This window comes from Acinonyx jubatus, chromosome D3 (assembly GCF_027475565.1).
Source record: "Acinonyx jubatus isolate Ajub_Pintada_27869175 chromosome D3, VMU_Ajub_asm_v1.0, whole genome shotgun sequence".
Taxonomy (NCBI): domain Eukaryota; kingdom Metazoa; phylum Chordata; class Mammalia; order Carnivora; family Felidae; genus Acinonyx; species Acinonyx jubatus.
Genome location: NC_069392.1, coordinates 88,017,212 through 88,045,073, shown reverse-complemented (window position 1 = coordinate 88,045,073; position 27,862 = coordinate 88,017,212). Strand labels below are relative to the sequence as shown.

At 43.3% G+C, this 27,862-nt stretch overlaps 2 protein-coding genes across 4 annotated transcripts in view; both read right to left on the bottom strand.

Annotated features, from left to right (window-relative positions):
• The window catches only part of ZNF407 (zinc finger protein 407), a 447,376-nt gene extending 426,000 nt beyond the window's left edge, over positions 1–21,376 (bottom strand). For 2 of the 3 annotated variants that reach the window (XM_027069187.2, XM_027069186.2), the window contains exon 1: positions 21,104–21,375. The gene's annotated coding sequence lies outside the window, so the exon portion shown is untranslated. Of the gene's footprint in view, positions 1–21,103 lie in introns of all 3 variants that reach the window. The other variant, XM_027069185.2, reaches the window with a different exon arrangement.
• Positions 15,851–22,517, bottom strand: LOC128312332 (serine/arginine repetitive matrix protein 1-like). Its single transcript, XM_053205656.1, has 5 exons — positions 22,394–22,517; positions 21,594–21,898; positions 21,160–21,286; positions 19,430–21,019; positions 15,851–19,393 (listed from the first exon to the last, which is right to left on the bottom strand). The coding sequence occupies exons 1-4, from the start codon at positions 22,515–22,517 to the stop codon at positions 20,289–20,291; spliced, it is 1,287 nt and encodes a 428-aa protein (XP_053061631.1). The 3' UTR covers positions 15,851–19,393; positions 19,430–20,288.
• Between the last annotated feature and the right edge of the window lie 5,345 nt (positions 22,518–27,862).

The following is a 27,862-nucleotide window of genomic DNA, read 5'->3' as shown; positions in this document are numbered from 1 at the left end:
AGGAAGGAAGGATGTTAGGAAGGAAGGAAAGCAAGCTGCATGTAACTTTATCATCTTCAATTTCACTCACCGAGAATCTGTCATGAAAGAACGTTCCTGCTCTAACCGAAAGACTCCCTGCTAAGGTTGAAAATTCTTTTAAAAGTTACAAGAGAGAAATCAAAACAGTCCTTTTTTTTTTTTTTTTTAATTCATATACTTTTAAGAACAAAATAAAACAAATCAACAGCAGCCTTCTGATGACACCTGGTGGCCAGTGCTCACAGGAAGTTTCTTTCACATTTTAAAGAAAGCACTTCAGGAACTACTGGAGAAACCGAAGTTATTGGACCATCTTTCCTGCTTCCTCTGCCCGCCTTGGGCTATACTCTTCACTCAACCCGATCTCTTCTGCATTTCTCTCTTCGTCCCTTTTCTTTTCTGATGAGGACGCGTTAAGCGAGCTTGAGCCAGGCTCGTGCATGCTCACACTCTTACACACGAGCTCACAGACACGTTCTCACCGCTAGGACTCTAGAAGCCAGCTCTCCCTGCCCCCACCCCACGGCATCTCACCCTTCACCCCTCCTGCACTCACCCCATTAGTGGTACGAACAGTGTGGAGCCAGCAGGTGTTGGCACCAGGCCAACAGGAAAGTCACAGCGGGGGACACGTGTGTGCAGCACGGCAGGTGCGCACACACGTGCACATACAAAAACTCCCAACGGTCTTCTGACCTTTCCCTTTGGGGAGTTCAAAGAAGGATGAGGTGCAGAAGTCATTAAGATCCTACTGTAGGGACTGCCTCCTCCCAAAAGGACAGGGTAAGGCAGGTGAGACTTCCTACAAGCCTATTAGGAGCTGAGTGTGACAGGAATAAATGGAAGCCAGCGGACCACTCCTATCTCTTCCAGCTACTACTTCCGACTGGACTTTTTACTGAAAAGAGCAGTCTTGCCATTATATATTACCTAACTGAACCAGGTATCACCAAGCCCTATGTGGAGCTGCAATCTGTAACAGAGACCGCAAGACAAAGTATCTGATCCTACAAAGAAAAAAGTCACTTTTCTATGAAAATGCTTATAAGTTGAACGAACTCTTCCTTGACAACAGAGTATAATTTAACAGCCTAAAAACCATTCACGAAGAGAACACCTGAGGCACCTCACCACGAGGGATGGATGTGGACACAAGTTGTGGTTTATTCACAACTGGACCAGTGCATGAACACCTCGGTCCAGGAAAGCCCGTGTCCTCACTGGCCAGAGAACAGGCTGCAGCGCGTTCCTAAGAAGTCAGTCTGTAAGCGTGCCCATTTCCCCACCCCCGAAGATGCCTGCAGTGGTTTACAAAGAGTCCACACACCCTGACGCTCCCTTCAAAGGATGAAACCTAATTCTCTCCCCTCAGCGTGGGCTGGCCTCGCTGACCTGCTCACATCGGCCACAAAATAGTGGAAGAGAGAGTGTCCGACCGCGGAGACCAGATCACAGAAGGCAGAAGCTTTCTGCGCGCCCCTCTCCGGCACCCCTGTGCCCAGTGCCAGACAGGAACAGGGGGCTCCTTCCTGCCGGCTGGGGAGCGGCTCCTCCGGCCCCAGGCCACACTGCAGAGGACCGCAGCCCCTACAAAAGCCTGACTGCTAGAGAAACCCAGGGCCAGAACCTTCCAGACCCACAGAAACCGTGAGTAACAGATGCTCGCTGCTTTAAAGCCACTGAGTTCTGACAGAATTTGTTATATAGCAATAGAGAACTAACAGAATGCCCTGCCCTCTCCTGCCCACCTCGTCAATAGCCGGGGCTCAATTTCAGCCTCCTTCCTGTATATTCTCTATATATTTCCTTTCCTATGTGCTCCAACCTTTAATAAGAATCTTCTGTGCTAGCACAGTAAGATTAAGGAACACAGGAGGAAATCAGTACACGTTCGCGGAAGTATACTGTTTGAGAAGATTTCAGAAGTTTACTCGGCTGACAAATACACGCATGCCTCTTCCGCTACCAAAAGCAGATCTGATACAGCTCACAATGCAACACGGATATAAGAGAACCAAGAGTTATTGAGGGCTAATAAAGAGATGAGGTAGAGCTTTAAATTTAGATTTGTATGGAGTAAAAGAAATGTCTTAATGGTTCCTGAAAATCCTGCTCATTTTGGATGAAGACATCACCCATCTTTAGCTAGCAACCGCACCAGAACCAGCAGCAGCCATGCGTCGCTTCCCAGCTGGGCTCGAAAATACTAGCAGCCAACTCCCAAGAGTCCCCGAGCCTGATGAGGCAGCCCCCGCGGTGAACACCCAGAGAGCCACAGGCCACGTGACTACCTCCTTCCCTGGCAGGACATATCCAAGCTCAGGAGACCTGGGGGCCTCTGGCCACAGGGCTCGTACCTGATTAAGCTCCATCTCCAAAGCATCTCACATACCACGTTTAGCGTGATCCCAGAAAGAACCTTCCCCTGCCAGAGTGTAAGGACACACTGAAGCCAGGCAGACTGGAGCCATGTGATCCCCAGACCAAATGGCAGCAGTGAAGTAAAACTATCAGATGGAAAAAAAAAAAAATCTCACTCAAGTCAGAACAGAACTTTGCAGGGGACACCCATGTTCTATTTCAAATACCCAATTCAATTTTGCCTGAGTTACAAATTAGAGTATTTGCTTACTGCTTAAGTTAGAGCTAAAACAATCACTAAAAACCCATATTGATAGGGATCAAACACAGTGAGCACAACAGAAAAAAAAGACCATCATCCCTTTCATTACCAAAGATTCCCACCTTTCCAACACTATTTATGAAAACGTATTTTAATACATTTATACATTTAATGCATTTATATCACTTTTAAGTGATATAAAACAACAAATCATGGGACAAAAATAAACTATTAAAGTAGCTCAGCCTTGTTACCTGGCTATTTTTTTTAATCTTCCTACACTTCAAGTACGATTTTCCAAATACGTTAAATTGATCTAGTAATAAAGTTAATTTTATGACGATCTTATATCAACCACCTCTGACAAATGCATCTTTTTGTAGTTGGAAATATTTTACACAAAAAGTTAAAATTTAATATATCTTTCAGAAAGCATTTTTAAAAATCAATGCTTGTTAGAATTTCCATCTAATTTTTTAAAATTTATTTTAAAGAAATAAAATTCTTATTGGAACAGGAAAACAGGATAAAAGAAGGGAATGAAGACTCCATGCACAGAGAATGAAAAAGTTCAATGCCATTAAAAGCAGACACATAGGACCATCGGTATCTTATGCCATTTGAAAAGGTTGTTTTATTATCAATGTAACTAATCACAATGAAACCATCTCTTACAACTAAAGACATTATAATGAATTTTCTTTACAACTACAGAGAAATGGGATTTGCTGTTTCACATCAAATAGAACAGGCTGTATAAATTCTTCTTCCTATTTATTGTAAAATATAATTTCATCTATAAAATCAGTCATGAAATATTAAAACTGAAACAACAGAATTTATGTCCTTTACTTAATTTAGTTTAAACGGTCTATTCACTAAAAAAAAAAAAGGAGAGGGAAGTACACGTGATGAACCCCTATACTTTCTCATTAAGTGTCTCCATTAGATGCTTTATTTTCCAGAATTTATAATGCAGCCGTAAAAAAAGCATTCCATGATAAAAGTTAGCATACTTTCCCTAAATTTGCCTTTTATCTTTTTCAAAAGGCAGGAGAACGAAGCACATGGCACGTGAAGGCTGAGGAAAGAGGAGAATAAAAAGAAACACATAATCCATTTGCACTGAACGTTTTAAACATCAGTGGACAAGAACATTAAAGTTCAAGGGACGAAGCCTTTGTGCGCATCCCAAAGGTTCCAAGGACAGGTGTGGGACTCGGGGCAGCCACGGAGCTTTCCCAAGCCTCAGAGTCCGCCTTCAGAAGGTGGGGGAAGAGCTAAGAGTCCTAAATCCAACAAGAAGCCCCTGGGTGACAGCAAGGAGCTACTCAACACCAACAACAGAAAACACACTCTTAGGAACGGATTTTTTTTTTAATTCCAGCAGAAACACAGGAAGAAAGAGGGGATTTCCAAAATGCAAATCTTGGGGGAATATAACAAAAAACATCTAGAGACACATTCCACAGAGTTTGTGCTTAGACAGCTTCATCAGGTCCACTGAGAAGAGATGGGATACAATGGCTCATCAAAGAACTGCAGGGAAAAAAGACTGAAACTATTAATTTTGGAAGAAATCTGGAAAACACTGTAATTCCAAACGTCAATAAGCTCACACACGATATAAAACTATCAAGCCTCAAGACATTTGGAATATAAATTATTAGGTATAAAAGACGTGAGTGCTAAGAAAGTATATTTAGAAAGGAGAAAAACCTTCAGTATTAAATTTTCTAAATGGATGTAGTTCTAACCAAGTTCATTTATATACCAGAGTGAACAGTTTTCTTCCTCTAGGTGGCAAAATTATAGGTAACTTTTTTTCCTCTTCCTGGCATCTTTCTATACTTTCTAAAATATATTACCTTTGGGGGGTGGGGTGGGGGAGACTGACAGAGAAGTTTAAAAAAAAATCTCTACGTATGGTTGAAGTAATAGAAATTGACAGCCACTCTCGAGAAAAGAAGTACTAAGATAGAAATGTATTTATGACTGTGGTTCTTGGACTAAACTCAGAATCAAAATAAATGAAAGGAAATTTATGGGCGGCTTATTGTATAGAGACGTTTGGTGAAACACTCAGGGACACCAAGAAATTTACCTGGGGGGGCAACCTGGATGGCTTAGCTGGTTGAGCGTTCGACTCTTGATTTCAGCTTAGATTATGATCCCAGGGTGGTGATCTAGGCTCAGCGCTGAACGTGGAGGCTGCTTAAGATTCGCTCTCTCCCTCTCCCTCTGCCCCTCCCTTGTGCACATGCATGCCCCCCCCTTCTTCTCTCATAGATAGATAGATAGATAGATAGATAGACAGATAGATAGATAGATAAAAGAAACTTCCCTATTGCTCAGGGACCTCATAGTGACACTCAAGAACGAAGGGAGGACAGAAACAAAACACTGACAGCACCTAGGTCTCGACCTCTAACACCACCTCCACTAAAAGGAACCTGGTCTCAAGAAATGGCAGATTCTAGGGCTGGGGCAAGGTAGCTGTACAAGATGAGCTTGGAGCATTTTATTTATTATGTCAAAAAATGGAGAAAAGTTTTTTTAAAAAGGATGTGACGATACCCACCCCCCCCCCCCATCACTGCAGCTGGAAGCAGCTCCTACTGGCCAAATCTGGGACAACTTGAGCATCAAAATAATGAAGTACCATTAAAGATACGAATGGATAAGTCCATATGGATAACTGGGAAACAGACAGACACATGGATGAACCAATGGGCCAAAAAGTTGGCTCTGTACATAGTAGGATGCTGAGGGCCTACAGGTAAATATGGAGGGAGCGAAGGAGACAGAAAATCATACTGGCAAAGATTACATCAGGCAAGAATCATCATTGGATACTAACTCTAGGAGGCATAATTTTGATGTTAAGAATGTTTGAATGGTGTTAAAGCATCTCCCCACAAACTGTTTATCAGTTGCAAAGGAAGAAAAAAAAAAAAAAAAACTCAGTAATCGTCCAGTAGATAAATGGACAACACCTTGCTTGGGGCAGGGGGGCGGGGTGATAAGAATTAAGATCCTCAATGCAGGGCAGACAGACATGGTATACCTCCAGACAGAACACCCTGAGAAGGACAGGACAGGACACCCACCCTCCCCACCCCCGCATCACTGCAGCTGAGAACACAAAATCTCCAGTTAATCAAGAGGAAACAGACAAATACAAAGTGAGGAATATTTTATTTTAGAAAGAAAAAAAAAAGTGGGGAGGACTACATTCTTCACCAGTGTCAATGTCATAAAAGACAAACAAAGACTATGGAAACATTCCAGATTAAAGGAGGCAAAGGAGACAAGACAACTAAATCCAATACCTGTTCTCAGACTGGATCCTGTGATGGCAGGAAAATGCTATTAGGACATTTTAGGTCAACTGACAACAAGGACTGTGATGATTAATTGTATGTGTTAACTGGGTTAAGGGATGACCAGATTGCAGGTAAAATGTTGTATCTGGGTGCGTCTGTGAGGGTGTCTCTGGAAGGGATAAGCATTTGAATCAACAGACTGAGAAATATCACCCTCACCAACGTAGGTGGGCATCACCCAATCTGCCGAACGTGCCGAATGCCTACGTACAATAAAAAGACAGAGGAAGGGCAAGTTTGTGGTTTTTTGGTTTTTTGCTTGAGCTGGGACCCATCCTCTCCTGCCTTCACAGTCCTGGGTCTTGAGCTTTCAAAATCAGACTCAATTAAACCACCAGCTTTTCTGTTTCTCCAGCCTGCAGAAAGCAGAAGGTGGGATTCTTGGCCACTGTAGTCCTATGAGCCAACCCTTAAACCCCTATAATAAAGCTGCTCATGTATACATGTACTACATTTATGTGTATGTACGTATATGTACATATACGAATGCGTGCACCCTCTTCTGTTTCTCTGAAGAATCCTGACACAGAGCTTTGTACAGAGTGGTTCTAGAGGAGAATATTAAGGAGAAATTTTCTGACTTGGTTCTGGGATTTCTAGAATTGGCTCTCTAATCTGATTAGATTGAAAGACAGGAATGACGGTTTTCAGTATAAAGATAGCACTTATATTTGGTCCAAGACAAGAACTGATTACAGGTACACAAAATATCTACACTGGATACTCATAATCAACCATTTATGTGAACCCAAGAGCTAAGTGACTCTGTATATGATACTAACATTCTGGAAAACTAAGGAATAGAATGATTGGTTGGTTGGCTCTAATGCTGCTGGACAAGGTGATGAAAGAGATGATGAGCTCAGGGAGTCAAATTCCCAGCTCAAGCAGAGCATAAATGACCTAAAGCTTCCAAGTGCGCCCTGGAGGAAAGCCTGATCTAGAGCTGCAGGGCTGACAGTGCTGCTTATCAAATGCCTTCTGTGGTTCTGTGACTGGCTAGATCAGAAAGCAAGCCGAATGCCCAGCCTCAAGGGGGTGCACTGTTACTCTATGGACACCAACTGGGAAGGACCAAGGCCCTGTAAGTTGGGATGGGGACATGCAGGAAGACCCTGATAAAGCTGGGGATGTGGAGTCCCTAAATTCTGACAAGTATTCTTTGCGAGAAGAGGTCTCCACAAGGCCAAGAGTCCCCCTCATGCCAGTTCCTATAACAAATCTCGTATTTTATGTATGTATACTTAATATGCCATTGGTTCTGTTTCTCTGGAGAACCCTGATATAAGTACCAATGTAAATTTATAAAACTAAATACTATAATTATACAAGGGAATATCCTTATTTCTAGAAGATATACACTGAAGGATTTATGGGTAAAGGGTCATGACATACTTAATTTACTCTTAAAAGGTCCAGGAAAAAGGGGTGTGTGTGTGTGTGTGTGTGTGTGTGTGTGTGTGTGAAGAGAGAGTGAACACACTCTCCAAATTACCTCCAAATAAAAAGTAAAGAAGAAAAGAAAAGAAAAAACAAAAAGCTGAGCTGGTTTCATACATATGGCTTACAAAGACCTTGCCCCATCTCCAGTAACTGTCAGGGGGTCAAAAGATTATAAAGCTACTTAAAAATGACAAAAATCACTTTCTTAGACTGGAAAAAAACCCTTACTAAAGTTCGCATAAAGCAGTTCCCATAAAGACTCCCAGGAATCCAAAAAGCTTCACCTCCATCTGAGGGTCAACTGCAAACTAAACCCTTCCCAGTGCAGCTGTGTCTCTGTAGTAAAAAGTTTTAACTCCTTTGCCATTAGGAAGAAACAAAAACAAAAACCCATTTGTTGGCATCTTTCTGTCAATTCCTGTCCACGGCTGTTCCCACAGCAGCCTTAAAAAAGTCCTGGGAGGCACCAATGCAAACAGAATGTCCTACGTCAGAGGGGTGTGAGGGCATTTTTCCTACCGCTGGCAAAGCTGGTCAACGTGTGTTCAATCTTTTAAAATTCCAATGGCATCAACCAGCTCCTTGCAAAAGAAAAACGTTTCCTCGTGTCTCAAGCAAACGGATGCAAGCTGGCACACACACGAGAGTTCACCGGCAAAGGCATGACATGAAGAGGCACACGGTGAGGACATGTGGCTAAGACGCGTCACGAGACTAACGTCCTTCTGTCTGGTCAGCACCGCTTCCGTGTTCTGTCCTCGGACACCTGAGCTCTGACTGCGGCATCTAGTCTGATGCTCTGCGACCAAGGGCCACACGCAATCGTACGTACTTGTGGATTCCTTCCTTACCCTGAAGGCTCTCTGCAGATTTCTAGCGATTCAGTATGAGGTACTATCGTTTTTCTGGATCTTGTCTTAGCTCTCACCTAGCAAAACTGCCTTTCCGTTTTCATGTCTCCCTCTGAATCCTCCTTCTGACTTCCATGTTGCTCCTTTCACTAAACCTCTGCGTCTCTTACGCCTCACTCTCAACTACTTACTATAAATGAGGGAAGGTTAAATAATCCCCAAACTTTATTTAAATGATTGTTCTTGGACTACTTTAACATATCTCTTTTGTTTTACCTGATGTGGTACAAATTATGAAAAGAAACTCATTTGAAATCCTGTCACCTTTCCTTTATTTTTCTTGCCTGCTTTTATCTATCCCACCTACTGATATGGGTGTTGATGAATTCAAAAAATAAAAAATAAAATAGTGGTAAAGGAAGCCAGGAGAGGAAACGGGACTATATACAAAGCTAGACTCTTCAGAAAGAAAACCAAAAAGACTAAGTTTCAGTTTACTCAATGTCTACCGTGCGAAAGACTCATCTACAGAATTCTCGAACACTTTAAATAAGAAGCTCCCTTTTAACCTTAAAAAACAGATATTCAGAACAAACTTACGTATGAATTTGCACACCAGGAGACAAACTTATTGAAGAGGCTAAAAGTTAAATGATGTAAAAGTCCAATGTCGTCAGTAAATTCTAGAACTTTAAAACCACCTGAGAGGGGAGTGAAGAGGCGCTTGGGCACTTCCTCAGCTGCGAAGGACGAAGGACGACGCAGAGGTGTCCCTTCCAGCAAGCACCGCCCCCTGCTGACAAAATGTGCCCGCGGGTGGCACCTTACCCATGCTCAGGTGAACACAAGAGGAGGGGCAGCCAGAAGCAGAGGGCGATGTGAGTCCTGTCCCCACTGCCCTTCTTTCCTCGCAGACCGGAAACGACTTAAATCTGTAATCTAACAGTGCTTCTCAGCCCCTTCCAAGGCTTCTTACCCTCATATGCCCTCGGGTTGGGGGGTTACCATCACGTTCCTTCTCCACCCAAGTATCGGTGTCTTCCGGGACCTCGCCTTCCTTTCTGCAGGCCCTGTGGCCACTAACTCTAGAAGACTATGCCTCACCCTGTTTGCGGACGGTTGAGACACACTGTTCTCCTTATCCCTCGGTGACAAGCAACAGGCGCAGACTTAAGCAAACAGAATACTGACCTTCTCAATAGGAAAATGCGGCAGCCAAAGCCCCGTGAGACGTCGTGTGTCTGCTAGTTTCCATGTGACCTCACTTACTCCTGTTCAAATCTTATGGATGTAGCACTGAAGTTACTAAAAAATCGTATTTCTCACGTGAACAGTATTTCCCAAATGTGACAGAAATATCACTAACGGCACTGTAAAATAAAGTCATATACCACAAGTGAGGATTTTTAAATAAGTTATGTATTATTCAAATGTGTACAGGAAGAAAACAGGACCACCCTAGGACTCCGCATGTATTAACACATTGCTTCTTATGACAAGGCCAAGTTAAAAAACAAGATGAGATTAAAATACAAGCCCAGGTGAGATAAAATATAGCAAAAACAGTGAGGAAGTAGCAAATGACTTAACACTAGAAAAACTGCATCACACCATATTCATTTACTAACGTTTTAATCACATAAATTCTAAGAAATCAATAAAAATGGTAAGAGTAGGGGCGCCTGGGTGACTCAATCAGTCGCACATTCGACTCTTCACTTCAGCTCCGGTCACGATCCCAGGGTTGTGGGATTGAGCCCCTCGTCAGACTCCGCACTGAACGTGGAGCCTGCTTGGGATTCTGGCACCTCCACTCCTCCCCTCCCCCACGTACGCACATGCGCGTGCTCTCTCTCTCAAAAAAAAAAAAAAAAAAAAAAAAGAATAAAAAGTTAAGAATTCTCGGCTCCCAGTTCATTTTTAAACAAGAATGCTCTGACAATCAGTCCCTTCCTGTCACTGACAACCTTCCAGGTCCTTGTCATCGTCTTCATTTACTAACGTTCGCATGTGAGTAGCCTCCTTCAGATCAAACCTCTATGAAAATACTCTGGTCTGATAAGATGCCCTAACTCTGTACTATTAACGTTTCTACATTGTAGGGTTAGAGAACAGAATTCCGTGGGAAGGAAAACCAGTTCTCTGCATATGTCTTCTTGATTTGGACATCGCAGCTAGACCCAAACCAACATGAACCCAATGCCCTGACACCTTAACTTCTATAAGAAATGGGCTTTAGAATGGGTCACGTGCAGATACGGAAGTGTGTATCTTGCTCCTGTAAACTTCTGAGGCCAGTGTCCCTGGGCTGCAGGCAGTCAGCTCCAGGCTGATTCCAGAATCCTGGCTCCCTCCGTGGTCAAGGCCGGCCTTCGAGCTTCCTCATGCCCTGAGTTTGGCTGACAGAAGCGAACATGCTTGAACAAGGCAGCACGCTTGCTTCTTCGAACCCTGACTTCAAGGCAGCACCCACCACTGGACTCACACTTGCGTGGCTGGCAGGGAGTCTGAAGAGTGTGACATGGAACCACACAGCTCTCTCTGAGCAAAGAGAACAGACTTGGGGGGGGGGGGGGGCAGCCAGTCCTGCCCTCTCCCACACGTGAATCCAAAAATTATCATACTGCTGAGCATCTGACCATTAAGGAAGGCTTTCAGTCTACAAGACTTACAAAACCCTGAGACATATAGCTATCCCTGAAGAGCATGCCCGCGGCTATTACTTCCACACATGAAAACCAAGGGAATTACAGACAGGATCAATCACCTACAAATTCACCTAATCATCAAAGTTTGAACTCTTGGTCTTACCGACAGAGAGACACTGATTAAGAAGTCTGGAGTGAGGACAAAAGTCTGCGGTTTTAAAGAGCTCCCTGAGTGATTCTGATGAGCCAGATTTGAGACCTACTGGATTAAAGTCCCTCCTACCTTCAAAAAAGCGAATACAGACTTCGCATGTATCTACAAGACCTGGAGCTGAGGTGCAGGGGAGGAAAGAGAGGGGAGAGAGAAAGCTGAGCCAGGAAGGAGAGCAAACCTGCTGCACTAAACGGGCCATCCCACAGAGACCCCAAACCATTTGCCTATGTCATCATCCGCCATGAAGAACCAACCGCAGTGAGGGGCGCCTGGGTGGCTCCGTCAGTTGAGCACTGCACTCTTCGTTCTGGCTCGGGTCATGATCCCAGGGCTGTGGGATCAAGCCCTGCGTCAGGCTCTGCACTGAACGTGGAGCCTGCCTGGGATTCTGTCTCTCCCTCTCTCAAAAAAAAAAAAAAAAAAAAATTACTCTGAATGTCACTTTTAGCAAACACTGCCTCAACCTATACCTATACCTATACCCTGAAAGCCTAGGGTATTAAACACCACCTATGTGGAAAATCACATAATGGACCCAGACGATTCTTCATGAAAACCATTTGATCTCATTTTTTGAAAGACAATAATTTCTACTAGCTCTCCTTAATGATCTAAATTTTCTAAGCTATTTTTAAAAGTACATTACCACCTTAGTTTAAAATCTAATGGCTTTATAATTATATGCACTCTTATAACTAGGAGTCCTCGTTTTATAATAACTGACCCAATAATTATATATCAAATTCTGATCCATAATTTACAATCAGCAGAATTCATATGTGAATTATACACTTCAGAAGAAGTAGCTTATTGCTTCTTCCAGGTTTAAAACACAAAGTTTCCATGTATTTAGCAGCTGACAAGAATGCTGGACTTCGGTTAAATTAGATGATTGCACTGATATAACTCTAACTGTGTTAAACAATGTTTCTTCCCAACTACACTTATTACCCGACTTGCATTTATTTAGCACTATCTGGGACTTTGTTGCGGGTTTTTTTTTTTTCAGGGAGAAAACAGCACAGCCTGTGAGAGAAAATAAAAGATTAGTATGAACATGAAACACCGTGAAAGGCACCAAGAATTAAGACTGAGATTATGTATCTTCAGCAAAATGCAGCAGGACTAGAAAAGCTGAAGTATCTAAAATCTGTTTTAAGAAGCCCGTGTTCTTCATTTGCCCATAAGGGATCTCTGACAAGCAGTACATATGTCTGAAATGCAGACATTCCAACTATGGAAGGACTCTCATGGGCTGTCAACTTCTGAGTGAGGGGCTGACGCTGCTACAAAGTATGACATTACATAATTACAAATGTTTGACAGTTCTCCTGGTTTAGACAGGAGACTAAGGAGACTTTGTTATCAAACAAAATTAGTCGTGCTATTTGGTTCTACAGGACATGTCATTTGACTTAGGGCTTCTAGAACCACATTTTTGTTTTCCCTACACTTGTTCATTTCAAGGAGTGACTGTCATACCATGATGGCTTTAAATAAGGTTTTCAGTATAAGCGATGTTTAAGAAAAAGTCCTCATAATACAGGATAAATATGACAGTCAAAAAAATTATCAAAGGTTAAAAAAAAACAAAAACAAAAACAGGCAAAGGTAGATTTCCCCAAAGCTCCCTTTTTAGCAACCAATTACCCAAGCAAAAAAGTATGATTTTCCGAACCCTATGGCATAATACCACTTTCTAATGAACTGGAAGACGCAATCCCTAGAACTAACACAGAGTACAATTACTTTTCCTGCTTTAGGGACTTGCCATCTGCTAATGATAAAGTCACGTACACTGGTTTAAAAACAAAGCTAAGATAAAGTTAACTTTGCAAATGGGGTAAACAGCCCCTTTAAGGGTCTCCTACACCCCCACTCAGACTTTTCCTTTTTCTCTCGTGACCCCAACACTCTCAGTCCTGACTCTCTTTTGTCGGGTTGTCTTCAGCTCTGCCCTTCTCGGACAGGGTGTTTCAGAGTCAGACAGCTGGGTGCCCAGAGCCACCTCCCCTCCTCTCCAGGAGTGATCCTGACCCCCAAGGATTCGCTGTGATGCTCAGTCCTCAGTTAACAGAGTATATGCTCAGCACACAATGTGCTTAGCACCAAGTAAGCGCTCAGCAAGCATTACCAATCGTTATCATTGAGACTAATTTCCTTTTTCAAATCTCTACTCATGAAAGTACTTTTCTATCCTAACCCTGCAAAAGCACATCTTTACCACAATCACTCCATCATATCTTTTTCATACAAAGTCCCTGTGTAGACAGACTTTGCAAAAAGAGGGAACAAAAACCATAGATGTTTGTGTTTTAAATATTTAGCAGCTACAGGGGCGCCTGGGTGGCTCAGTCAGTTAAGCATCTGACTTCAGTTCAGGTCATGATCTCAAAGTCCGTGAGTCCAAGCCCCACGTCGGGCTCTGTGCTGACAGCTCAGAGCCCAGAATCTGCTTCGGATTCTGTGTCTCCCTCTCTCTCTGCCCCTCCCCCACTCGTTTGTTCTCTGTTTCTCTCTCTCAAAACTAAACGTTAAAAAAATTTAGTATTTGGTAGATACAAAAAATAATTTTAATATATGCAAGGTATTAAGCACAATGAAACAAAGCCCTTGGTACAGATCACAGCCTAAGAAAATGAAATTATGTATCTTTTAAGCCCCTCTTGGTGTCCCATCACCTTCCCTCTTCTTACAGAGCTGAGCGCTAATGTGGATTTAGCATTTGTAATGTACATGTTTTCTGTATTACTTTACTAAATCTGTACCTCTAACAGTCTGCAATTTTGCTTTGCACATTTCTAAACTTACAAGAAAAAAAAAGGAAAAAATACGGTATGCATTCTGCTGGAATTGTCTTCTCTTCCCCCCAGTGACATTCCTGACACTAACCCCTGGTGATGCATGCATATATCTAAGACCCATTCACTCCCAGCACTGCATAGTCTTTCACTGTGGAAATGTAACAGAATTTAACCAGTCTCCCGTGAGGGACGCTGGTCCAGCTTTTTCCTCTGACTGGCACAACTGCAGGGGTGCTTTTCCGTGCTGCCCAGCACGCAGGTACATGACTTTCTCCAGGGCAGTGGGCTGCCAACTTGAGCATGCGCTCAGTCACCCGAACAGCTTGTTAAGCTGGCCCATCCCCAAAGTCGGATTCAGTAGGTCTAGGGCGAGGCCCAAATCTGCCTACCAAGTTCCCGTGACATACCGGGAACACAACTTAGAAGCACTGCACCAGGATAAAGACCCAGGAATGGAATTCCTGGGTCAAAGGGCACATGCATCTCTAACTTTACTAGAAAACCCCAAAGTTTTTGTATCAATTCACACTCCCACCGGTTGTGCGTAAGCACTCCAGTTGCTCCTTACCTCCCAAACAACAGACATTGCCAGATTTGCACGTGGCTGCCGACCTAATGTGGATGAAACTATACACCATTTTGGTCTTAATTTGCCCCTCCCTAGTTACTAATCAAGTTGAAAACCTCTGCATTGGGTTTCATCTTTTGGGGGTGCCAATGGGGGCCTTTGCTCATTTTTCTACTGTTATTACTGATTTGCTGATACTAATCTTTTTATCAGTAACCTGTACTGAACATAACTATTTTCACTTATGACTTGTCTGTTCACTTTCTTGATGGCTTATTTTAATAAACACAAGTTGTCAATATTAATACTGTCCAACATTCCCCATCCTCTACGCTTTGCACCTTCTGTGATTTTTACAATGTCTTCCCTATATCAGAGTCATACAACTGTTGTCCTACCTTCTCTTCTCCAAGTTTCACAGTTTTGCCTTCTGTATTTAAGGCTTTAATTGACCTGTAGCTGATTTTTGTGAATAATGTGATTTAGAAATGTATCCCACTCTTAGGAAGTTTCCTGTTTGGTAAAGGCCAACAGACACAGCCAACTATAACCTTCAGGAGGATACAAGAAGTGCCTCAAGTGAAATACTGATTAGGTGTTAACACTCCTCCACTGGGTTTATTCTGCTTTCTCACTGATGCAAACAAAAATCTGAAAATACGGAAAGTTATTAGCAAATTAGGCTATGATCCTGAACCCACCACACTGCAGGAACAATCTTTAAAAATCTCAAAAGAACTCAATGTAGTCTCTTTCTAAAAATATGAGAATTAAGCATTGTTGAAAAAGTGTAAGAAAACTGTCATTCTCAATAGTACGGGTTGGGATATAAATCTATACACTTTCTAGAGGGTAATTTTGCGCTCACTCACTCGCTCGCTCTCTCTCTACACACACACACACCCTATATATATGTGCGTTTATATATACATAGCCTTACAACAGGTGTCTTCTTTAGGCTATCAATGACTCTCTGCAGAATTTATTTAAGGAAATAACTGGACAAAGTACATATTTAAGGATATTTACCATGAAGCTCTTTATAATACAAAACCTATAAACAAACTAATATCAAATGATGCAAGATGAGCTAAAGAGGCTGCTGTGGTATGTCCACATCCTGGAACACTGCAGATTACACAGCTGTGTCAATGTGAAAAGTTATCCGCAATACTCTGGTAACTTATAAGAGCAGTTAACAAAATACACATATAAATATTCATTTATTCATAAATATTTGTCAAGTACCTTGGGGGGGAGCGGGGGGGTGTACGCATCTCACTTTGTGGCATACAAAGAGAACACATGCGCCCAGCTCCACGGACCAGCCAGTGCTGGTGAGGAGAGCACACTTAGAGCAAATGCCTTGTGATGAATGAAGTGCATCTATCTTCTACAAAAAGACTCTAGGGAGAATTTTAAGAAATGCAGTGTCACTACAGAAAGTCACACGCTGGAAAACAAATGTGAGACACTGCAGAACCACAGCAAAAGAGTTGGGACAAACAGCTTCCATTCCTGCCAATTCAAAACTGAGATTGACCAAGATCAAGTACCAGTTCTTGAGCAAATAACCATTCTTCCAAGAGCCTACACTTTTCCCTTATCCTGTTATGTTTGTGTCTAAGCCTCTCATGATAAGAAACATCTCACAATTGGGGATAGGCTCAAAGGATTCTGACATTATATGTTCATTCCTTTTAATCTGCTGCACCAAAAATCGGTAAAGTTATGAAACTCGTTAACTACAAAGGGAAAATTTTTTAATTTAGAGCACAGATATCACACACTACCCCAACCAAGAAATCAAAATTAACACTCATCAGTAGCAAGACGTATCTGTATCACGCATGTCCCAATACAAGACTGAGCAGGGCACAACTTCTCCACTGTGGTATTCCTGCCAAAATGCTTAACCCTCAATTTAATCATGAAAGGACATCAGACAAATCCAAACTGAGGGACATTCTACAAAATAACTGATCAGCACTCTTCAAATGTATAAAGGTAATGAAAAATAAAGAAACCCAAAAGGAACTGTCACATTCTGGAAGAGACTAAAGAGACAGAATACCTTAATGCAACATGGGACACTGGATTGGATCCTGGACCAGAAAAAGGACATCCGTGGTGAAACTCAAAGAATAATGTTATCATGTGTCTGGTTTTCATAACTGCACCATGGATGCATAAGATGTTAACAAGGGGATGTTGGTTGAAAGTCTACAGGAACTCTTTGAACTATTTTTGCAATTTTTTTATAATTCTACAGTTATTTCAAAGTATAAAGTGCTAACAAATCATTGCAACTGAATACCACAAAGGTATGAGAGGGATCACTGATTAAATGTAACATAAAGATAGGCTACATCCTCCAAAATTGTGCTAAAACAATCCCAGTAATTCCAAATAAGGCCTAAATTGGAATGAAATGTAATTATTTCATAAAAGCTTATAGCTGGGATAATGTAGTGAGTACAGTAACTTTCCTAGGGAACTGAAATCTCTCCAGATAAATGACCTACTTTATTTTCTCCCTTAATGTTTGTTTAATTCAACTTTCATTCATGGGCATGTAACTGTGCTAGAGCCTGATAAGATTTTGATATATAAGAAATGAACATTTTAGAACACTACAGAGAAAAGCATTGAGTAACAAAACTGGAAGTAATTTTTCAATCCTACACAATCTAGCAATTAATCCTGACACCCTTTTTAGTGCAAATGTTGTGAAGAGGGAGCGCCCTCACACTTCACATATATTCATTCCCTTCAGCAGTAAGTGGTTTTGACCTCTAGAGTTAAGTCCAAAAATTATCCCTGAAAATGTCAAAATGACTCTCTGAGAAATGCCATATTTCTAGTCCTTTTTTTTCCCCCATTTAATCACTATGGTTTTGGTGCATTGCTGTTTATAGCACAAAATTAAGGAACCTGACTCTCTGAGTACCAGGGAAAACATTATACTGGTATAAACCCATGGAGTTTACTTAGTCTCTTCTTGTAAGAGATCAAAGGCAACATCGTAGAAGACCAGGGTTCCCAAAGTGTGACCCCAGAGCCCAGGAGGAATTTGTCACAATGCAAATTATCAGCCCCAATCCAGACCTGCCAAATCAGAGCCTCCAGGGGGGATGCTCAGCACGTTTTTTCACAAAGCTCCCCAAGTGACTCTGATGCACCCTAAGTTTGAGAACCAATGATGGAAGCAGAAAGACTAGCCTGTAAATCAGGAAGCCTGACTCTAATCCCTGTTCTCTCACTAATCTCTGAGAAAGATTACTCAGCCTCTGTGGGGGCTCAGCCTCCTTACAAAACAAGGAGGGAACTGGAACAGACCACTGCCACAGTCCTTACACCCAGATTTGATCAATCTAGGAAAATATTCATTCCTCTAAAGCCTAAAACGAAAAGACCACCACAGCATTTCACCACCTATCTCTTTTTCATTAGAAAGAAACAATGAAAATGTCTTCTTTTCCTCAACTGGTCTCTGAACCGTATCTATCTAAAATAATTTATTTAGATAAAATTACATTTGCATTAACCAAAGCTACGGAAATGCTGATTCTAAGGTTTCGTATTTAGTTCTATGTCAGGTGTGTGTAGGAGGAATCCCACATAATGACAATGTCTCTAGGAAACCTATCTACTGTAGACTGAATTACGCCCTGCATAATTCATATGTTGAATCCCTAATCCCTAATGTGATGGTGTGGCCTTTGAGAGGTAATTTAATTTAAATGAGTTCATGAGGGTAGGGTCTCCAAAAGGAATCAAGAGCAGGGCACCAGGGTGGCTCAGTTGGTTGAGCATCCGACTCTTGATCTAGGCTCAGGTCATGATCTCACAGTTCACGGGTTTGAGCCCCATGTCAGGCTCCGTATTGACATCACAGAGTTGGCAGAGGATCCTCTCTCTCCCACTCTCTCTGCCCCTCCCCCGCTTGTGCATGCACACTCTCTCAAAATAAATAAACTTTAAAAAAGAAAATGTTTTAAAAAAAAGGAAAGAAGAGAGACTAGAGTTCTCTCGCTCTCTGCCATGTGAGAACACACCAAGAAAGTTGCCTTCTGTAAGCCAAGAAGAGTCCTCATCAGGAACCAGCATCACGATCCTGGGTAGAGCTGCCAGGCGTAAATGTCTGTGGCTTCAGTCCCCCAGGCTATCATATTTTGTTACAGCAGCCAAGCTATGACACTCACTCAAATGTCTGGCGTGGGATCTCACGCACCAGGTTATAGTTCAGAGCAACTGTGTCCCTGTCTGTGCATAAAGAACATGTGGGATCTGGGGTACCTGGGTGGCTGTCGGTTAAGCGTCCAACTTTGGCTCAGGTCATGATCTCGTAGTTTGCTGGTTTGAGCCCCACAGGGGGCTCTCTGCTGACAGCTTGGAGCCTAGAGCCAGCAGACTCTGTGTGTGTATGTGTGTGTCTCTCTCTGCCCCACTCCCACTTGTGCTCCCTCTCAAAAATAAAAATAAAAAAAAAATTTAAAAAAAAAAAAGAACACTTGTGATCAGACAAGAAGTATTTAATAAGTTTGAAAACAAAGAATTTTAAAATTTATAGGTCTAGACATTTTCACTGCTGCATAAGAAACACAGTTTAATTTCTTATCCTACTCATGGATTTATGAAGTGGGATTCTTCTCACAACTGTGATACCTGTGACCCCCATGATACCAACCTCTTCCTTGAAATATGGGAAAGAGGAGGAAAAGACTCTGTTATATGAAGGTTAGAGAATTCTCCCCTAACAACACAAACCTATTAGAGTCAATGTTGGGACAAATGTCCCATGGAGCAAGTGAATACCTACTAATCCTCGAGACCTAACTCACTGTAAGCTGCAAGCTCTTCCTCGAGACCTAACTCACTGTAAGCTGCAAGCTCTGACCCCTCCCTGGCAGGCAGGTAGAATCAGACCATTTGCTCTATGCTCCCATATCTCCATGTTAGCAATTGGCAAAAGGCACTGTATTTGTTTCTGTTGTCTCCCCAACCAGATCCTGAAACCCTCCGAGGCAGTGTATTATAACTCCAGCACCTAGAGCAGTGTCTGGAAAAAAGCAGGAACCAGTATTGGCTGAGGGGAAGCCACTTTACTGAATACCAGTGGAACTCTCTATCCCGTCTTACGGGTTTTCTGTACATCTGAAATTATGCCAAAATAAGGTTTTTAAAAAAGACACCAGTAGCAACTGTTTTCAGCAATAATCACACTTGCCTTACCAAATGTGCGAGAAGACATCAACTACTGGAGAGCCAACGGGAGTTCCTAATCTCGAGTGTGACAAACTTGAGAAAGAACGACTACCAAACACCCGAGATTTGAACTCTGACGTTAACTTTGGTCACATTATTTAATCTGGCTTTTAACTGGTAGTTAACAAAGGGAATAACAATTGCTACTCCAGAAGACTGTGGTGCTAAGCGAAGTTTATAGAGTATACATCAAATAAGCTCTCCTAATGATGTTCTCATCGATACGTATTAGGGCTCTTCCCTTTACGGGTGTTCCAACTGGACTCACCCTTCACCGCAAAACAGGTGCATGCTGTAACTAATTCCACCAGCACTGGCCGTAAGGTTGTAACTCAGTCGCCATTAGGGTTATGATTATCTATAAAATAAAGAAATCCTACACGTGTGTCAGTGGATGCCAACCTTGCCAAGATGCCCTTCGCGTTCCTGAACTCCCCCAAGAAGTAAAAGGGCTACTCAAACTCAACACAACCGATAGGGGTCAGCAGCTCCAGGACCCACCTCCACCAGACTAATCTCCAGAAAGCGGGCAAGCGCACTCAGGACGTGCTCTATGGCTAAGAAAAGGTGGGAATCTACCGGGGCAAAAGCCACTGCTGCAGACATTGGTGCGCCGCATCCCCGGGTCCCCCCGCCCCCCCGCCCCGGTGCCGAGAGCGGCTGAACCTGGGGGGCCTGGACCCTCCACCTGCACTCGCTCAGCACTCGGTCGCCAGCGTCAGGGGCCGCCGACCGCACCAGCGTCCTTAACGGAAGGAGGCGCGGGTGGCAGCGGCGCCTCAGTGCCTCTGGAGGGTGACCGGCGGTGGGCGGGCGGCGGAGGAAACCACGGCCGGGACTAGAGACCCACACCTCCGCAGCTCCGCGCCGGGGCAGCTGTTTCACCCGGAGAGAGCCGGGCGGTAAGGAACGCCCCGCTGCGTGCAAGGCTGCTGACAGCCAGCCCCGCGGGGAAGCCGGGGCCCCGCTGGCTGCGCGAGCCCGGCCGCAGGCTGCCGCGCAGCGAGCGGGGGAGGGCGGGAGCGGAGGCCGGGCGGCGGCCGGGCCGCGGGCAGCGGGCGTGTGCCGGGCGAGGCTGGGCGGCGTCGGGAGGGACCGGCGAGCGGGGAGGGGCGGAGGCGGGGGGAGGGGGGAGGAGGAAGAGCGAAGGGCTCTGGCGGGGCTCCCGGCGCCCGGCCGCCCGGGCCCGGGCCCTCAAGCCACCGCCCCCAGGCCCCGCGCTGACGCTGGACGGTCCCCGCCTCCAAACCCCCCGCCCCGGCCAGAGAATAACTTACCTGTTTGTCGACGGGATCGCTCCTGCTCGCCCCTCTGACTGACTCCTCCGGCTCACCGTCTTCCCTCTGGGAGGAAGAGGAGGGACTTCCTGTCTCTCCTTTGAGCGACTTCCGGCGGTTCCCAGGTCGACTCCGTCGTGGACCGAGCGCCGAACACCACGTCCAAAAAACAGAATCTCGGACCTGGTTTAGTGAAACCCACACCGGGTTCCCTGTTTCTGCCCCGAGTGGCCCGCAGAGCCCCTGTGCCGCCTTGTTTTCAGTCCCTCAGCTCTTACCGGAAGCCACTGAGAAATGAGGCCGGAAGTCCCGCCCTTCCCCCCAGAGAGGAAGACGGAAGGCCCACGGAGTCAATCTAAGCCAGGGGAGACGCGTGTCAGGCAGGAAAGCTGGCGCTGTCCGAGCAGGAGGGCCCCCACCCCTTGGGATTTCCAAAGGGTCCCGGAGCGGGCGCCTCCCTGGCGGTCCTGGCTCCTCCCTACCCCCTTACTCCCCACTCCGCCCCGGCGCCCGAAGGCCACGAAGTGACCTGAAGGCGGCGCGGGAGAAGGACGTGGCCTGGGCCTTGCAGGGACCGCAGAGGCCTGCGCCGGCCGGCGACCAGCGGCTGGCTATCCCCGGCCTGGACGGGGCGGCGGGCGCCCGGCGCCTCTGAGCCCTCATCCGAAAGGACGAGGGTTTTGTGCTGTGGCAGGCGCCTGCGCAGCTCCAGAGTGCGAGGAGACCCACTCGGGTGATTCCAGCAAGGGACCCTCGGAGTCAAGGCCCTGGGAAGCCTCGAGCCGAATCCTGACCCTAGCAGGGAGGCAGGGAAGCCGCAGGTGGTGGTTCGCCGGTTTGGCTGTAAAAGCTGCGAAGTACTCGGTGTTTAAAACGTCCCCGTACGGGCTGATTTCGTAAATGTTAACGGCAGGGCCCGAGGCAGGAGCCTACCCGGACCTACACTTCACAACCTTTTCTTTGGAAACCCAAAGTCTAGCAAGGAAAACCACAGCTTGAAAAGTTCAGTGACAGACACCCCGTCTGGGGTCAGGTTGGCTAGGAAAATCTGTGAAATAATCGGTTTGTATTTATAAAGGTAATTTTAGGCAAACGGGATTTTAAAATTATTGCCTTACGGTAATAGTGCTAAGGCTTTCTAAAACAAATCCTCTCGCAAGGTCAAGTCCACGCAATTATTTTTTTAAAAATGCAACTATTCAGGTGATGCCAACTTTTCATATTTGTTTAGAATAATTTTCATTGGTGGTATCTGGTCAAATTCCCATTGGAATCCATGTGAGTTCTCACGTCTGTGTTTCACAGCAGGTAGGATAATGCAGGTTGAAATAGTCAAATAACCATTCCAAGATCTGGCCGCCAGTAAAGGTGGGATTCCGCTCTGAACTCCAGTCAGCCTTTTCCAGCCGACCATGCCGACTCCGTTTAGTAATAGTGCATTAAAAGTTCCAGGGAAATACATGGAAAACAATTAGAACAGGTGGCTAGCCTGTCAATGTTATGTTTGTGCCATTAACCAACATTTACAGGTGAAAGCAATGAAAATATTACTGGTAAAAGATAAGTAAAAAGCTGGATTCTGTCTCCAAAGAGTTCACGTGAAAATTACTTAGAATTTACTTGAAAATGTGGTACTTGTTAATAGTATAACCGTCTAAATATCTGTCTTGACAGTGTTAGTCTTGTATGACGTGGTCACAGGTCTGAATGGTGGCAATAGTGCAGCTCTCCATGTGGATTAGTCATCCTTTTGGGTCTTGGGGTGATTGGTCTTGCTACCTTTCTTACCTGGGAGATACAGTTACTGTGTTATCTTTCACCCTTGAGCATTGAAATGAAATCTGAGTTCACCTTCAGTTTCATCCATTATGTTGCTGAAACCGGACTTTTACATCATAAAGTGACCTTGAGAAAGTCAGTTGGACCTCCTTTCCCTCGTGGAAATTTTTGATGGTGTGTGTGTTTTCCCTAACTTAAAAAAAAAAAAAAAAAAAAAAAGCAAGAACAATGGATTGTATTTCCTTCCTACAAGCTTATCATTCACACTCAACTAGAATTTGGAGAACATTTAATTTCTGACCTCATGTCTTTTTGCATTATAATGTCTGGTTTTCAGAGTTAGAAGTACAAAAAAATTCCCATGTCTCCTCCAACCAGATTCTGTAATTATCAGCATTTGCCATATTTGCTTCATTGGTTTATGCATATTTTGTTCAGAACCATTTGAAAATACATTGCAAACAAGATGCCCTTTTAACCCTACATGTCAGTGTACGTGTCCTAAGAACATGGGTAGTCTCTGAGATAGCAATACAATTATCAAAATCAAGAAATGAATGCTGATACAATGCTCTTATCTAATAATCAGACCTTGGGGTGCCTGGGTGGCTCAGTTGGTTAAGCATCCAACTTTGGCTCAGGTCATGATCTCTCAGGTTGTGGGTCCCGTGTCAGGCTCTGTGCTGACAGCTCAGAGCCTGGACCCGCTTTGGATCCTGTCTCCCTTTCTCTCTGCCCCTCCCCCATTCATTTAGAAGTGAGTATCTCTCTCAAAAATAAACATTTAAAAAAATAACCAGACCTTATTCTTATTTTTGCACCTATTTTTTATTGTCCTCCTGCATTACATAATTTAAGGGATTTGCAAAAGGTTACAGATGAATTGCCAGAATGGATAAAAAAGAAGATCTTAGCCCCATGTGCTGCCCACAAGAAATGTTTATTAAAGATATCTTTCCATATCTTTTGGCCTCCATTTGTTTCTGATGGAGCAGAGATCATTCAGAACTTTTCTTTTATGTTTCCCTATATGTAATTTGCCATTTTTCTCTGGCTACTTCCAAATTTTTCTCTTAATTTTTGGCTATTAGCAGTTTGATTATGATGTGCCTAGCCCTGATTTTTCTTCATACTTAACCAGCTTGGTGTTTTCTGAGCTTTTAACATCTGTAAGTTTACCATGTTTGGAAAATTGGGGGGCATTATTTCTCCAAATATTTTTGTTCCCCATTCTCTTTTTCTCCTGAACTCCAATCAAATATATATACACATCGACATTATATACAATTCACTGAGGCTTTGTCCTTTTTTGTTTTGTTTTCATTTTTTTTCTCTCAGTTCTTCAGATTAAATAATTTCTATTCATCTGTGTTCTATGTTCCCTTCTTCTGTTATCTCAAATCATCTGTTAAAACTGCTAATGATTTTATTTCAGATATTGCATCTTTTAGTTCTAAAACTTCTATTCAGTTGTCTCACCATTTCTATTTCTCTGATGAAATTTCCTATTTGTTTACTTATTAAAAGCATATTTTCTTTTATGTCTTTGAGCAAAGCTGTAATAGCTGCTTTGACGTTTTGTCTGCTAATTCCAATATATAAATGATTTGGGGATTAAGCATCATTAATTTTCTTTTTTCTTCATTAGAGGTCATGTTTTCCTGTTTCTTAAATGTCTAGTAATTTTGAGTTGTATCCTAGACATTTAACTAATGTAGCTATTCTGAATTTAGTTACTTTCCTCTGAAGAGGTTGTTTGTGGTTGATAGAGTTTTTTTTTTTTAATATATGAAATTTATTGTCAAATTGGTTTCCATACAACACCCAGTGCTCATCCCAAAAGGTGCCCTCCTCAATACCCATCACCCACCCTCCCCTCCCTCCCACCCCCCATCAACCCTCAGTTTGTTCTCAGTTTTTAAGAGTCTCTTATGCTTTGGCTCTCTCCCACTCTAACCTCTTTTTTTTTTTTCCTTCCCCTCCCCCATGGGTTTCTGTTAAGTTTCTCAGGATCCACATAAGAGTGAAAATATATGGTATCTGTCTTTCTCTGTATGGCTTATTTCACTTAGCATCACACTCTCCAGTTCCATCCACGTTGTTACAAAGGGCCATATTTCATTCTTTCTCATTGCCACGTAGTACTCCATTGTGTATATAAACCACAATTTCTTTATCCATTCGTCAGTTGATGGACATTTAGGCTCTTTCCATAATTTGGCTATTGTTGAGAGTGCTGCTGTAAACATTGGGGTACAAGTGCCCCTATGCATCAGCACTCCTGTATCCCTTGGGTCAATTCCTAGCAGTGCTATTGCTGGGTCATAGGGTAGGTCTATTTTTAATTTTCTGAGGAACCTCCATGTGGTTGATAGAGTTTTAATAGGCAGTTAGTTATTCTGACTGTATTCATACTCCATACTTTGTCTCCCTTGTTGTGGTGGCAACTGAAATCTAATTCAGTTCCCTCAGCCTTAGCTGGGATGCTTTAATCTGCCTCACACAGGCTTAGTTCAGAGGTCATCTGGCAATTTAGGCAGAGTATGCAGAATTTGCTGTTTTTCCTTATGTGACTCTTCTTTCCAGAACCTCCCTCCTCTTACTGTGTCCTAATGTAGTAACCCTGGACTCTGCCTTCTGGCTCCTCAAGTGAGTTTTAAATACAGTTTAGATGGCCTCGTTTATTCGATTCTAATTATTCAAAATTTGAAAGAAAGCATTGGTCATTTTTGGTGACTAATCATTTTTGAAGATGAATTTAACAGTGACATTTAAAGTGCTAATTTCCTTTAAATTAACATGTACTTCCATTACTTTTAAATGCCTACCTACAATAACAGTAAGAATGTGCTATGAACACTTAACCACCCACACTAGAATTTTAAATCTACGTTCTCTTTGAATGCTGTTTTGGTGAATTTCAATGTGGGAGGTGAGATGATTTCAAACTTCACATTTTCTATCATAGTCGAAGGCATAATTTTTCTGACATCTTTTCTCATTCTGGATAAGAAATTATACAGCATAATGTTTTTAAATAAAATTTTTCCATGCAATGAAAACTTTTTTCTCTTCAATCTACTCAAGCTAAAAAAGCTCAGAAGCATTTATTTATTTATCATAACTGTTAAGAAATTATAGTCATTACACCTTCCATCTGTGCTGCTCTTCCACATCATGCTGGAAAAGAAAGAATACATCACTTTGCTTCAGAAAATCTCCTGTATTTCTCCTTGTACTTCATCAATTGTTTGAGCCTTTGGATGGCTGAGCAAAATATAGAATATACCCAACCCAGCCTCTGCCTCCCAGAGCTTGCTTCCTATAGAGGAAAGTTCTTTACAGCGTAGTTAAGAGGAAGATGAGCTTTCTTGAGTGTTACAAGCTCCAGAAAATATAAAGTGGATGTTACAAAGTGAAAGTAAGTGAGAAACCAAATTGAATAGCATTATCTTCTTTTGTGAACCTCCTTCTTTTTCCACTTCTAAGAAATTTGTTGAGCACAAATTATGGGCCAGGCACTGTGCTTAGCACAACTTCTCAGCTTAACTGGCTCATCAGCCTGTGGGAACAGATCAGTGTCGCCCAATCTTGTAGTTGCTCAAGAGAAATTTGTGCGAATCAGTCCACTGATTTTGCAATGCTGGCATCCAATTCAGAAATACTTAGGACACTGCAAAGGCCGTATGAAACAGAGTGAATGGAGCCTTGAGCCACAGGTTGCTGTCTTGTGGCCTCTGAATTAAGGCATGATCCTTGTGAAGACACAAGTGCTGCCCAGCGGTATACATGTGAGCCATTATCAGTCACTGGCACCTCAGCATGACTTGTTGTATGTACTTTTCCCCAGTACTGGCTACTCCCAAGACAACTCCAACTAGGAAGAACATGAGAGGAAGAGGATAAAGACAGAAGTCCATGCAGGAGACAGCAGACCTACCAGAAGACACTCCAAAAATGCAACTGCAAAATTAAGAGGAAGATTTCAGCAAGCAATACTGAGCATTTTCTGTGTGCAGTGCACTCCACCGGGTCATGCGCACTGCAGTGTGACACATACGTGGAAGAGGACTGCCATTTAGGCAGAGAGATTGGGTGAGGGCTTCTGCCATAAGTAAGCTACACAGGATTTGGCTTTCAGGCCATTGGATGTGACAGTGGAAATGGAAGGAAGTGGTGGCTTTTGAATAATGGAGTCACCTGGTTTTGATATTGAATTGGATCTGAAATAGAAGTGTCAAAGAAGATTTAGGATTCCAATAGTCCGTGTACCAAGTCAGGGAACACTAGAGGTGAAACAGGTTTGGGAGGATGGGCAAGAGTTTCCGTTTTGGATGAGTCAAGTTTCAGATATGAAATCTGCAGGAAGATCAGGGGTCCAATTCTCAGAAAAGGTGGCTGAGTAGAGCTGTGCTGGGAGTCCCAGGCATCGGGCTAACAGAGACTGACAAAAGGATGTAGTGGAGTGAACATGTGGAGGGAGAAGAGGCCCACATCAAGTCCCTTGATGTGCCCTTGACCCACTGCCCCCCTCCAGCTGCAAGTGCAGAAAACGTGTCACCGACAAGGCTCTCGCACCATGCAATGCACACTCACACAGGTTTCCAGGCCAATACACTGAGTGACGTTACATTGCTCAGAAGTGCTTGAATTTACTTTACAGCCAGCTTTTGTTCATTGACTAATATGAATACCCTTTTAATAATATAAATTGGTGTCCTAAACCTCTTGCAATTAATTCTTGGGAACTCTGCCAAATACATCAGGTAGGCCCTGCAAAATCCAAAACGTCACATGATTCAACATAATCTGGCAAGCATGAATCAAGCTTAACAATAAAGTGTATCAAACACTTGTCCATACTCAACAAATAGGAATCAATGTTCGCTACCGTCAGAAGAAAAGCAGATCATTCATATAGATGCCCCCATGAAGCTGACACCTCGTGTGGTGTCCCATTTCTATGACGAGAAGCTGAAT

Bases quoted from the DNA above. Each gene is read 5' to 3' on its own strand.
- LOC128312332 (XM_053205656.1), bottom strand. From the start codon at position 22,517: ATGGTCGGCTGGAAAAGGCTGACTGGAGTTCAGAGCGGAATCCCACCT. The intron at 21,899-22,393 runs GTGAGAACTCAC...CCTCCCTGCTAG, and splicing joins ACCTGCTGTGAAACACAGAC to GGTCAGGATTCGGCTCGAGG. The intron at 21,020-21,159 runs GTGAGCCGGAGG...CGGTGGCTTGAG, and splicing joins TTCCTCCCAGAGGGAAGACG to GGCCCGGGCCCGGGCGGCCG.